Source organism: the organism of the source record quoted next, unplaced genomic scaffold (genome assembly GCF_019419815.1).
Source record: "Pyrus x bretschneideri cultivar Hongxiangsu unplaced genomic scaffold, Pyrus_bretschneideri_v1 Contig51, whole genome shotgun sequence".
In the NCBI taxonomy this organism is placed as follows: Eukaryota; Viridiplantae; Streptophyta; class Magnoliopsida; order Rosales; family Rosaceae; genus Pyrus; species Pyrus x bretschneideri.
The window spans coordinates 1,414,358-1,427,333 of NW_025999789.1; the positions used below are offsets into that span (position 1 = coordinate 1,414,358).

At 37.6% G+C, this 12,976-nt stretch overlaps 1 protein-coding gene across 4 annotated transcripts; it reads right to left on the bottom strand.

Annotated features, from left to right (window-relative positions):
• Positions 1-192: 192 nt before the first annotated feature.
• On the bottom strand, positions 193-11,651 carry LOC103954582 (probable disease resistance protein At1g61190). 4 transcript variants are annotated; one of them, XM_048570052.1, is made up of 4 exons: positions 11,490-11,651; positions 11,331-11,411; positions 1,399-1,503; positions 193-1,269 (listed from the first exon to the last, which is right to left on the bottom strand). In XM_048570052.1, exon 4 carries the CDS (start codon positions 1,265-1,267, stop codon positions 515-517), a length of 753 nt encoding a protein of 250 aa, XP_048426009.1. In that variant the 5' UTR covers positions 1,268-1,269; positions 1,399-1,503; positions 11,331-11,411; positions 11,490-11,651; the 3' UTR covers positions 193-514. The 4 variants fall into 4 exon arrangements, with proteins under 4 accessions (XP_048426009.1, XP_048426006.1, XP_048426008.1 ...); XM_048570049.1 differs by having other exon boundaries at positions 11,331-11,582; XM_048570051.1 differs by having other exon boundaries at positions 193-1,274; positions 11,331-11,582.
• Between the last annotated feature and the right edge of the window lie 1,325 nt (positions 11,652-12,976).

Below are 12,976 nucleotides of genomic sequence, written 5' to 3' on the forward strand. Positions count from 1 at the left end.
ATCACCTACTTTCAGATCAAGTCCAATGTCATTTGATTTGTTGGTATGTTCATTTTGCCCCTTAAAGTAAAAATAAATATATATTTTAATTTGTTAAATTTGAATTTCAAATGCCTTTATCTACTTTCTCATAAATAAAAAAAATTATAAATCCTTATACAACAAATATGATAAGTTTATCAAAAATAAAAGTAAAACAATTGTGAGAGGTAGATTAAAAAAAATTAAAACCTGTGATAGAAGTACATAAGTTATGTGTTTTTGTCCACCTCTATGGGTGGAAAAGGGTTTTCATTCTACCTCTATGGGTGCAATTATTTAATTTATTTTTATCTACCTGTTTTGGTGGAATGATTATTGCATCTTCAATCCTCCTTGTGTATAATTCATGGCGCGCCCAATCCATCCTCCTCATATGGCCAAAGTTTGTATATATCCATTTGATTCAAAGCTTGTTTTAGTTTCTATGCTTGTACCATGGTGTTTGGGAATCTTTAATTATGATGCCATCTCATTATTCTCTCATTATTCTCTCCTTCAATCTAGCTGCTCTGGCTATTTCTGTCTGCTCATTCAAATTCAAGGCGAGCATTTCAGCAAGCTGTTGTTGAATCTTTACCAGGTTTGGGTTTTGGGAAATGACAGCCATAATAACATGATCAAAGAGCTTTTCTTTACACGCTTGCACACCAACATGTTTCACCATGGTTGTCTTGCCTATGCCTCCCATTCCATGAACCCCGATGACAGTGACGTTATCGTCTTTCAGCGCCTTCATGACCCCATCCATGGCTTGCCTTGTTGCTTCAAATGCTTCGAAATCTCCTGTTGACATGGTGGACTCAAACTCAACAGGCCGGCGAACTTGAAGCGTAACTGTTTCAAACCTTTTCTCTTCATTAAGCTTGTTCAATTCTTCTGTCTCATTAACTGCTCTCTTGCTTAAAGTGTAACGCCATTTCAAATTCGGGCAGCAGCCTCCCAGGCATGTTTTGTTTTCTCCGGCTTCATTATTCAGTCTTTTCGCATCGATTATTGCCTTGTCAGCATCCTTGAGCCATTTTTGAACCTCGGACTTAACTTCGTCTCCATTCATTAACGCCGCATTCACGCTTCGCTGGTAATCATTCTGCGTGGTCTCAAGCTTTTCCACCAGAACTTCAAGAGACTGTATGTGTCTCTTGTAATGCACCAAGTAACCCACATTACGCTTCACTGGATTCCATAACAACTCACCAACTTGTAGTACGAAACTAACAATTTCCATACCTGTCCTTTTAAAAAAAAAAAAAAAATTAACAGAGAAAAAAAATTGTAAGATTCAAAGTTCAAACAATAAATAGGTATCACCGAAAACGGAGAAAAACTATGTAGGACTTTGATAACTAGATGACTAACCTGGATCTTCTTTAGCTTCAACTGGCACAGACTTTGAGAACGTTTTGTGCCTCGGACGAATCTCAATGACTATGAGGGGATGGTTAGGCTTGGTTATTCTGATGTCTGATAACAGAAAAGGTAGACGAAGGATCAGCAGAAAAAAGAATCCAACTAATTTTTTTTTTCGTTTGTAGTTTTTGGAGTAGGACTGGGAACGGACTTTTTAAACACTTTCGAGCATCTCTAATCATTCTTTGAGAAATTTTCAGTTTGTCAGGAGCACGTTCGGGTATACCAAGGGTCATAATACAATTGGTTAAAATTTTTTATTTTATTTTTTAATTTTCAACCAATTGTATTATGTCACTTGATGCACTGTGCACCGGCCGTTTTCTCTTCACACTAGAAATCTCTCTCATCCTTCCCATTTTGAAGTTAAATTAAATTTTAGCTAAACTTCAACTGGACTTTCTGGTTGTCTGTTAATTAAAAAATGATACTTTGGACTTTCTAGTTGTCTGCTAATTAAAAAGAGTTTGTTTAGATTCAGTCCAAAACTCCAACCTGTTTTCTAAATTGAGTCTAATTGTAACATACCTAAATCATAATAAGACTAAAAAATATTTCAACCGAAATGTATTTAAGATAGTATTGAATAGGGATGCACTATCCACACACCCCTGTTTACTTCTCATACATCCCTTGTTAATTTATATTCGTTGATCTTCTTCAATTTATCCGATCCGACGGCCGAAAACGAAAAAAATGTGGGAGAAGTAAAAAGGGATGTGTGGATATCACACCCCTATGGAATATAACTAATTATAAAGAGGTAGATTATAAGCAACAAAATATCTATAATATAGGCAACTGTTGTAAACTTTTCTAGTTTATGTGTGATTGTGTAAATCCTAAATTATATTTGATTCTAGTTATTTTTTCTTATTAGGACTTGTATTCTTTGGAAGAAAAGGATTTCTTCTCTACCTTATTACTATAAATAAGGGCACTACGTAGGGAGATAATACATCTCTCAACACACATTCCCATACAATTCTACAGACATATCTCTCCCTTAATCTCTCTCCTTGTCGTCGGCCCCCTTCCCCTTGTCAGATAAAATAGGTTACAACACATTAGCAGCATGCTCATACCGTTACGCTTAGGAATCTGACGTTGAAGCTTTTTTTGCACCAAACCAGTTTATCTATATCATCACGCAATCTGGTTCTTTCAAAACAATGGTTTTTATCTCAATATTTTTGCAGAAGATTCATCATAATGCATGACCTAACTTTACGTTTTTCAAATTTTAGATTCTACACGAATTGTGTATGCATTGTATTCATAATTGTTGAATTATGTGAATTGATATTGTCATGAATTGCATCAAATATATGTTCATTAAACTACTGGATTAAATATGCATGTATTGAATTAAAATTCCATAATCTAGAATTAAGAAAAAAAATTCAAATTAGGGTTTTGTTGGAAAACCCTCCCTGTTGCATGATGAGTCATCGGCTTCCACAAGCCGTGCCACCATTAACACCAGGCCAGCAGCCTACGTCGGCTTGGCAAGCCTAGCCCAGCCACGAAACTCAAGGCTACATGCCTAGAACCGAAATGGTGCGTTTACGGCACCACTGTCTCAACCCTCGGCCTACAGCCCAGGTCTTCCCCATCGATTTTTTCGACGAAACACGACCGGTTGTTGTGTGATTTAGACAAAACTCATCGTTTTCACCAACAATTTTTTGAAATTCCAGAAGAAGTTCGTGAGTTTTTAATCAGATTCAATCGAATCCTTTCGGTTGCCCCCCTAACGTTGAGATTCCATTTCCGTCGTTCAATTTTGGTTTTCCAATGAACCAACGGCTTGCACCGACCATGGAACACTGCCTAAAGTAGTGTCGTTGACCAGCTTCGACGGATGCCCACACCCAGTGCCGTTAGGGTGGCCTGAAAATCCCACTTGAGCCCTAACGGGCCTCGAATTCCATTCGATCCATTCGCACAACACCTTTATTTTTTTGCCTGCTTGTGCTGAGAGTTTTGACCCACATCACCAGCCCTTTGGGCTTTGGTGATAACCCGACCTGAGAACCAGTTTATCCCATCTAGGCTCTTTCCGTTTCTCCTATGTACTGTGTCACACAGAATCTTAGTTTCTACTGGTGTATATGTGTGTACAGCATCGGATCCCAGCTTCGCTGGAGTATCTATGCTCCCGTGTTTGCATCACAGCTGATCTGTGCCCTTTATGGGCCCCTATTTTGGGCTTGCGCATGCAACCACTTATTTTGTGATGCTAGGCCAACCTGCATGCTCTGCCCGAGACCAAACCTGCCCAATATTCAGGCCTGGGACGCACTGCACCTATTTGATTAGCCCACTAGTAGGCTTTGGCCTTATTTTGGGCCCTGAGTTTAATCGCCTAATTATTTTAGGCCCAATGAGTTTTTATATTTTTCAGCCACACTTTAAATTTGACCCGAACTCTGAATAATTAATTTAATTATAATTATAAACTTGAAGTTCTATTTGCATATTTTCTTGTTGCATATTTCTGTATATATATTTGTGTTTGCCTGCAGGAACATATGAACCTGAAGTTCATAATTACTTCGAAATCTGAAGTTTTTATACCTTGTTTGAAAACCTAAAGTTTTTCATTAAAAACATCACCCATGAAAACCCGAAGTTTTTCATGCAAATTTAAACCAATACATGTCCATTAGAACTAGAATGTTCTACTCATATGTGAATTAATTGATTTTTCTCCATTACACTAACCACATCTTGTCCATCTATTTTGTGATAGAAACATGTCAAATTTGAACAAACTCGACTTCACCGCTTTAGAGGTCTCTAGAATGAACTACCTCAAGTAGGTCCAACATGTGAAACTCCATCTCACTGCAAAGAATTTGCGTCCCGCCATTGAAGATGAGACAGACAATCCGGTTGGCGAAGCTGAGAAAGCCATCGTTATGATCTTCATCCGAGGGCATATTCATGACGCTCTGCAAACTGAATATCTTGCTGAGGAGGATCCACGAGCACTATGGGTCGCTTTGGCTGATCGTTTTGATCACCAAAAGAACATCTTTTTGCCTGAAGCAAGACATGATTGGCAGCATTTGTGCTTCCAAGACTTTAAGTCTGTGAATGAATATAATTCTGAAGTTTGTCGAATCCGATGACTTCTCAAGTTTTGTAACGAAACTTTGACCGAAGAAGATCTCCTTGAGAATACCTATTCGACCTTCTCTGCTACTAATATTGTCTTGCAGCAACAATATAGAGTTCAGAAGTTAATTAAAGTTTTCAGATTTGATCTATATTTTACTTATCACTGAAAATCAAAATCAGCTGTTAATGAAGAATCATCAAGCTCAACTTACTGGGGCGACTGTTGTGCCTGAAGCACACTATAACACAAACCAACGCCCAAAATGCCAAAAGAGGTGTGGTAGGGGTGGCCAGAAGCCACCCCGAGGTCAACAGAGTCAATGCCCACTTAAGTGAGGAAACAAAGCCCAGAAGCGCCCAAATCTCGCTCCCAAGGCCCTGAATTTCAAAAATAAGGGTAAAACACCTGAAACCATGGATGCGGATATATGTTATCGCTATGGTTCAAAAGACCATTGGTCCCGTGTTTGCCGAGCTCCCCAGAAGGTTGTAGTTGAATATCATTCTCGTCGTAAGAAGTTTGAATCACACTTTATGCAAGTGGACAAACCGGAGACTACAATGATGAAGGTTTCTGACTTTCAAGAGGATACCATCCCTATGGAAGATTAGAATCTTAAACATAAACTATTTTTTAGTTGAAATAAGACGTTGGGGTCGAATTCCACAGGATGTTGCTGAACCCCCCTTGTTTTTTGGTTAAATTTTGAACTATTTTTTCCTTTATGCTTGGATTATTTGTTGGTGATTTGTTTTTAGATATTAAGTTTTTAATTAATTACCATCCTTAAATAAATGAAATTATTTTGAATGGATATTTGTTTTTAAGAACTTTTATGCATGTGACCAATTCAAATTAAATTTTCATTCTAGGTATGACTAATGGGGAAGTTAGTTGTCTGGCAGATTGTGCACCGTTTTGCATGAACACATCTATTTCACTAACTTTATACCTAAGAATGCACATCTGACAACCCTCTCAAGCTCATCCAACCTGATTGAAAGATACGGTAAGGCATGTATAATGTTGTCCAATGGTATAATCTTGACCATTGATGAGGCACTTTATTCTCCACGTTTCGGAATAACGTTGTTAGGTTTCAAGGATATTAGAGAAAACAATTACCACGTAGAAAACAAAGTTAAATTTCTGTGCATAACATCCTACGAATATGACCAAAAGCATATTCTAGAAAAGATTGAGCATATCCCGAGTGGTCTATATACTACAACCATACACCCCATAGAACGCCACTATGTGGCTGGCCCTACCTCTGGGATTGCGCACGAAATTACACTTTGGCATGATAGTTTAGGACATCCTGAGCAAATAGCGATGCGCAGTATCCTCAAATCATTACACGGGCATCCATTAACCCGAAGTTTAGGTTCGATTCAAGGAATCACTTGTCAAACCTGTTTCATGGAAAAACTTATCATTAAGCCTTCTTATAACAAGATTCGTTCGAATCCTCCCATTTTTCTACAATGGATTTAGGGGGACATTTATGGACCGATTCACCATTTCTGCAGACCATTTAGATATTTTATGGTTTTGGTTGACGCTTCCACACATTGGTCACATATGTGCTTGTTATCCACAAAGAACGCTGCATTCTCCAAACTTTTGGCTCAGGTTATCAAGCTCAGGGCTCACCATCCTAATTATCCGATCAAATATATTCGATTAGATAATGCTGGAGAATTCACATCTAAAACTTTTGATGACTATTGCATGTTGGTTGGGGTTGAAGTTGAACATCTTGTACGCCATGTTTACACCTAGAACGGTTTGCCATAGGCATTCATTAAGCGCTTACAAATGATTGCTCAATCATTAGTCATATGTACCAAGCTCCTAATCGCTACTTAGGGCCTTGCAATATTGCATACAACTAAGTTGGTCCACCTGAGCTATGTTGCGACACAATCATATAGCGCCCTTCAGTTGGTTACCAGATACGAACCCGACATATCGCATATACGCATTTTTGGTTATGTGGTCTATGTGCCAATTTCACCGCTCTTACATACAAAAATGGGGCCTTAGCGAATGATGAGAATCTATGTCAGATATGATTCTCTTTCGATCATTCGTTACTTAAAACCTTTGACAGGCGATCTGTTTACCACTCATTTTGCTGATTGTCACTTCTATGAGATAGTCTTCCCATCATTATGAGGAGATAAGAATGTCAACGTTCCTGAAGAACGATGCGAAATATCGTGGACGACTCCCACTTTGTCTCATTTAAATCTCCACATCGCTCAGTTTGAAATTGAAGTGCAGCGCATATTAGATCTCCAGATGATAGCTCAGAGCATGCCAGATGTTTTCAACAATCTAGCGCGAGTGACAAAATCACATATTCCAGTTGCGAATACGCCTGCAAAGATAGATCTACCAATTGTACGACAGACTTTCCTCCTGGAGGCCCGGGACACTAATTTGGCTAATCCACGTACATTAGCGGCTAGCCAATCATCTGCCCCTACACAAAAGCGTGGCAAACCTTTTAGTTCAAATGATTCACACCTCTAGAAAAGGAAACCCACGACACAAGCACCTGAAGAGCCTACCGTGAATCCAACTGTTGCTTACTCATTCTATCCAACTCATAAGGAAATTCTAGATTACGGAAGTGTCATTGAAGAGACGAAATTTTCTTCCGAGAATCATGAGATTTCGGTCTATTATGCTAGCTTAGATGATGTGTGGTGTAGAAATGAGATGATCGTCAACGATGCATTAGCATTTGCAGTAGCTACTGAGATCATGTTGAGTGATGACATTAAACCGCATGCCATTGATGAACGTTGATGTAGAACTGATTGGTCAAACTGGAAACAAGTAATCCAAGTCGAACTCGATTCGCTTGCGAAACGTAAGGTGTTTGGACCTGTAACTCATACTCCTCCACATGTGAAGCCCATTGGCTACAAGTGGGTTTTCGTTCGAAAATGTAATGCGAAGAACGAAATTGTGTGTTACAAAGCTCGTCTTGTTGCGCAAGGCTTCTCATAACGCCCCGGGATTGACTATGACGAAACTTATTCACACGTTATTGATGTGATTACTTTTCGCTACTTTATCAGTTTGGTAGTTTCTGAAAAACTGAATATACAGCTGATGAACGTAATAAATGCGTATCTCTATGGGGATCTTGATACGAAAATTTTGCATGAAAGTTCCCGAAGGACTTATGTTGATTGGGTCAAATATTTCCAAATCCCGGAACACACTCTCAATTCGGCTAAGGCGTTCACTTTACTGTTTCAAGCAATCCAGAAAAATATGGTATAACCGTCTGAATGAGTATTTAACTAGTCAGGGATATATGAACAACGAACTATGCCCTTGTGTGTTCATTAAGAAGTCACATTCCAGATTTACGATTGTTGCAGTATATGTCAATGACATGAATCTTATCAGAACTCCTAAAGAGCTCGCGAAAACTGCTACGCACCTGAAGTTGAAATTTGAGATGAAAGATCTAGTAAGGACTCGATATTGTCTCGGTTTCGAGATAAAGCATTGTTCGGATGGAATCTTAGTTCATCAATCGAACTACACCCAAAAGGTGTTGCGCCGCTTAAACGAGGATAAAGCTAAGCCTTCAAGTATTCATATGGTCGTTCGATCGCTAAATGCAAAACGATATCTTTTCCATCCGAATGAGGATGATGAAGAGATTTTAGAGCCTGAAGTTCCTTATCTAAGTGCAAAAGGCGTTTTATTGTATTTAACTCAATGCACTAGACCCGACATTTCCTTCTCTGTTAATCTTTTGGCAAGATACAGTAATGCACCAACATGCAGACACTAGACTGGCGTTAAAGACATCTTTCGCTACCTTAAAGGTACTACAGATTTGGGCTTGTTCTATCCCTACAGATCCTTGAATGATGCCGCACTCTCTGCTTCTCAAGTCGATTATCTCCTTATTGGTTATGCTGGCGCATGATACTTATCTGATCTGCACAAGACGCGTTCTCAAACGGGTTATATCTTTACTATTGGAGGCACCACAATCTCTTAGAGGTCAACTAAACAAACCTTAGTTACCACTTCGTCTAACCATGCTAAAATTCTCGCCTTACATGAAGCAACTCAGGAATTTTTTTGGTTGAGAGCAGTAGTGAACCATATTTGAAGCTTCTGCGATCTTTACCCCGTTGTAGATGTCCCGACGACGATTTATGAAGACAACGCAGCATGCATCAAACAACTCAAGAAGGGTTACATCAAAGGAGACAACACCAAGCACATTACGCTGAAGTTCTTCTTCTCACATCAACAACAAGAGCATCAGAAGATTGAAGTCACGCAAATCCGTTCACAATATAATCTGGTCGACCTCTTCACCAAATCAGTGCCGAAGACGATGTTTCAGAAGCTTGTTCAAGGGATTGGTATAAGTAAACTTTCTGAGTTGTAACATTACTAGTTCTTTTTAGAATTGTGTCAAACTTAGAGGCAGTATCCTGAAGTATACTTGCTTGATTTTAATGTACTCTTTTTCTCTATGATTAGGAGCATTTTTCCCACTGGGCTTTTACCATCTAATGAGGTTTTAACTAGACACCCACCTTGGACTGGTCATATTCCTGATGACATCCCGTAGACGTTTCTTTTTACTTTGCATTTCTCATGCATTTTTCCTTAGACTAAGGATTTTGTTCCTACTCTGGTTTTTTACCATAGCCATAGGATTTTTTGTGATACTTACTTCTTTATTCAAGTTCCTACCTTATTGAGAATAAGCGTTGTTCCCATAATCAGTGTCAACGAGTCGACTTCCTCAACCTCTATATGATGCTGAATCCACTTGAGTATTCACACACTCAAGAGGGAGTGTTGTAAACTTTCCTAGTTTATGTGTGATTGTGTAAATCCTAGATTAGATTTTATTCTAGTTATTCTTTCCTATTAGGACTTGTATTCCTTGGGGAAGAAGAATTTCTTCTCTACCTTATTACTATAAATAAAGGCACTATGTAGGGGAAATAATATATCTCTCAACACACATTCCTCTACAATTCTACAAATAAATCTCTCTTCTTGCAGCTGACCCCCTTCCCCTTGTCAGATAAAATAGGCTTCAACAGCAACTAAATTAAATTTCAGCTAAACTTCAACTAGACTTTCTAGTTGTATGTTAATTAAAAAAAGATATTTTAGACTTTCTAGTTGTCTGCTAATTAAAAAGAGTGTGTTTAGATTCAGTCCAAAAATCTAATTTGTTTTCAAAATTGAGTCTACTTGTCACATACTTATATAATAATAAGACTATAAAATGTTTCAACCGAAAGTTATTTAAGATAGTATTGAATACAACTAATTATAAAGAGGTAGATTATAAGCAAAAAATATCTATAATATATGCAAATAAAAACGATTTATCTGTGATATACGTAGATTATCGACAAAAAAGTTATGATATCAGTATATTTTTTTAGTTGAGCAATAGCATTACTGCATTAGTAAGTTAGATGTTAGATTAGCTACCGATGGGGTTCGAAACCACATCGTCATGCAAGGGCATGACACCTTTCCATCACTGTGGTAAATAATCACTTGCATTAGTATATTATTTAGTAAAGAGACTGAATGCTCTACAGTTGAAGGAATTTATTTTTACAATTCCTTAAAATTTTCAGTTTTATCACAGACTAAACAAAAAGATAATCAATGGACCTATTTTTAGAAAGTGGACTATTCCTAATAATAACATCACAAAATTGGCTTTATATTGAATTTATCCTTAAAAAGAATACTATGATGTCTAGTTTCTGAGAGTTACAACAACTAGCGGCCTATATAACTAAACAAAAGATGTTTATTAGTGATTGTAATTTGGAGTGCGTGATTACTATTTTTGAGTATTTACGACCATTAAAAAAGATATCTATAATCTATTTACAAGGAACTAGTAGAGTTCATTTTTAAGATGGTAAAGACTTAGTGCGTATTATGGTTAGGATTGGGCCTTTAAATTCCAACTTTAAATTTCAAGTAAATAGTTTCATTTCTAAATTTTTACAAGTCATAGTTATCGTCTCCTTCACTCTTACACACCCACTACCCAAGCCTCTGCCACCATCATGCCACAACCACCTTGCCATCACCACCTGCACCACGCCCACCATTATCGTCGTTAGTGCCGTCACCGCAACCGTTACTCCACTCCCATCACCATTGTTGAAAACACCACAACTATGACTTTCACTATAAACACTGCTACCAATCATCAAACAGCCTTCACCACCCACTAGACTATCACCTGGCCCCTAGCACATTTACCAACTTCCACCTTCTGTATTTAAATTTTATTATACTTTTAAATTGGGTAATGTTAGCAAGATCAAATTTCTAAATCAAATTTTGTAAAGCAAATGATGTAAATGTTGATGATTGAATTATTACTTAACTGTTGTTTAACGTGTTTATTTTTTATTAGTGACACATCATTTGGTTTGCAAATCTGATTTAAAAAATTAATCTCTTTAACATTATCCTTTTAAATTATTAGACAAATAAAAAAGCTCACAAATTCTAAAAATATTAAAATCCATAATTTCAAATTCTGTCATTTTGAAATTAATTAGTAATTTTAAATCTCCTCTTCTGGACAGAGAGTTAAGAAAATAACTTAGAAATAAAATGACATCCGTAATTCACTCTCAATATCTAATCTAAGTAAATTAAATACATAATTTCCAACAGGTTGTACATTTGCGTTTTCTATTTATACCTGACAACTTGATGATCTGAGATTTGATTCACCAACTAGACTCCGCCGCCATGGCCGTCCAGTTCAACTTCGACTAGGTTGCTGTTGGGGTGGGGTGTTAGCACAGCTACTCACTCATCACATAATTCTCTCTAGTTGTAGAGCTGTAGATGGACTCACTGTTCTAAAATTCGGTCACAAAATCGTAACGCATACTAGACGGACGCCTGGACAGGATTAGGCGGAGCTGGCAGGGGCTGGGAGGACGTACATGGAGAACGCCGAAATCTGGAAAAATATATTTGTTGCAGAGGCTCCGTTCGGTGTTCGCTCGAAGAAGAGCCTACCTTTTTATCTCTTTAAGATGGTCCCCCCCATCTTCTCTTTTCCTTCTTTTATTTTCTTTTAATTTATTAGCCGTCATCTTCTCTTATCCTCCTGTCTCACCAAAACAATCATTTTATGATCTTAATTTTTTATATTCTTTTCTAGGTATTATTTAATGAATTTTTTTAGACCACACCATATAATATGGACTCAAAACTCTCACCTTAAACATACATTCTTTAAAAAAATAAAAAATAAAAAAAACATGTTAAATAATAAATTGAATTAAATGATATAATATATATATATATATATAATTTACTCAAAATTCTCTAGCCTTACCTTGACGCTGGGTCTTATCTTGCCACCCGACTATCATCTAGATAGACTTGTATGCTTTTAAATTTTTGTTCCCTACTTTGGATGTTAGTACGTTCTTTCTAAAACAAAATTTTTAATTCTTTGGCAAACGGACCCTATGCATCAGAATTCAGAAATGCTTTTTATTTTCATAGTTAGCATAAAATCATCTCCACTTTCGAGCCTATAGTTGCTTAGACATTTATAGGACCTGGATCCTCTTTGAGGCAAACCCTCAGGATCCTGCTGAGCGAGAAATACGGGCCGTTGGATTTCGATCCAACGACTACAAAGATGAGAGTCTCTCTTAAAGTTATAATAATTATAGCCGTTGGATCGAAATCCAACAGCCCGTGTTTGTCGCTCAGCAAGATCCTGAGGGTTCGCCTTGGAGAGGATCCAGTTCCACATTTATAGGCTGTCTATTTTGTTTTGGGGTAGATAAATTAATCTAATTACTAAAGTCAAATTAAGAGGGGTAAAAAGGCAAAAACACCCATGTAAGTTAGAGTTAAATATAGAATAGGCCCCTTCATTGCATTCTTGCTAGATGGTGATCTACAAGCTATTCCGGCACGAGTAGTCATGCCCCTGATCACAAAAACTTCTGAGATATAGACCCTATTGGCCCAGAAGACAGGACAACGGATTTGGGGACAATGGCCTGGGCAGAAGGGGAATTTCATTGAAATTCTACTCTGAAATTCAAAGATGTGGTAGAAAGGCTAGCTACGTCATCCACAGGATCACGTCGTAAATGGTTCATACAATTGGGAGAAAATACAAGACATGTTGTCTGAACAAAACCACATCCAATGGCATCCCTTCTTACTCCTATAATTGACAAGAACTTATCCATACTGAGTTCGTCGCTATGTTAACATTTTAAATCAATAATGCAGTACTATATAAAGAGATATTTACACATATCAATCTATATTGGATCAAGACGCCACGTAGTTTCCCGAGGGGTGCATGCA

Bases quoted from the DNA above. Each gene is read 5' to 3' on its own strand.
- LOC103954582 (XM_048570052.1), bottom strand. From the start codon at position 1,267: ATGGAAATTGTTAGTTTCGTACTACAAGTTGGTGAGTTGTTATGGAAT.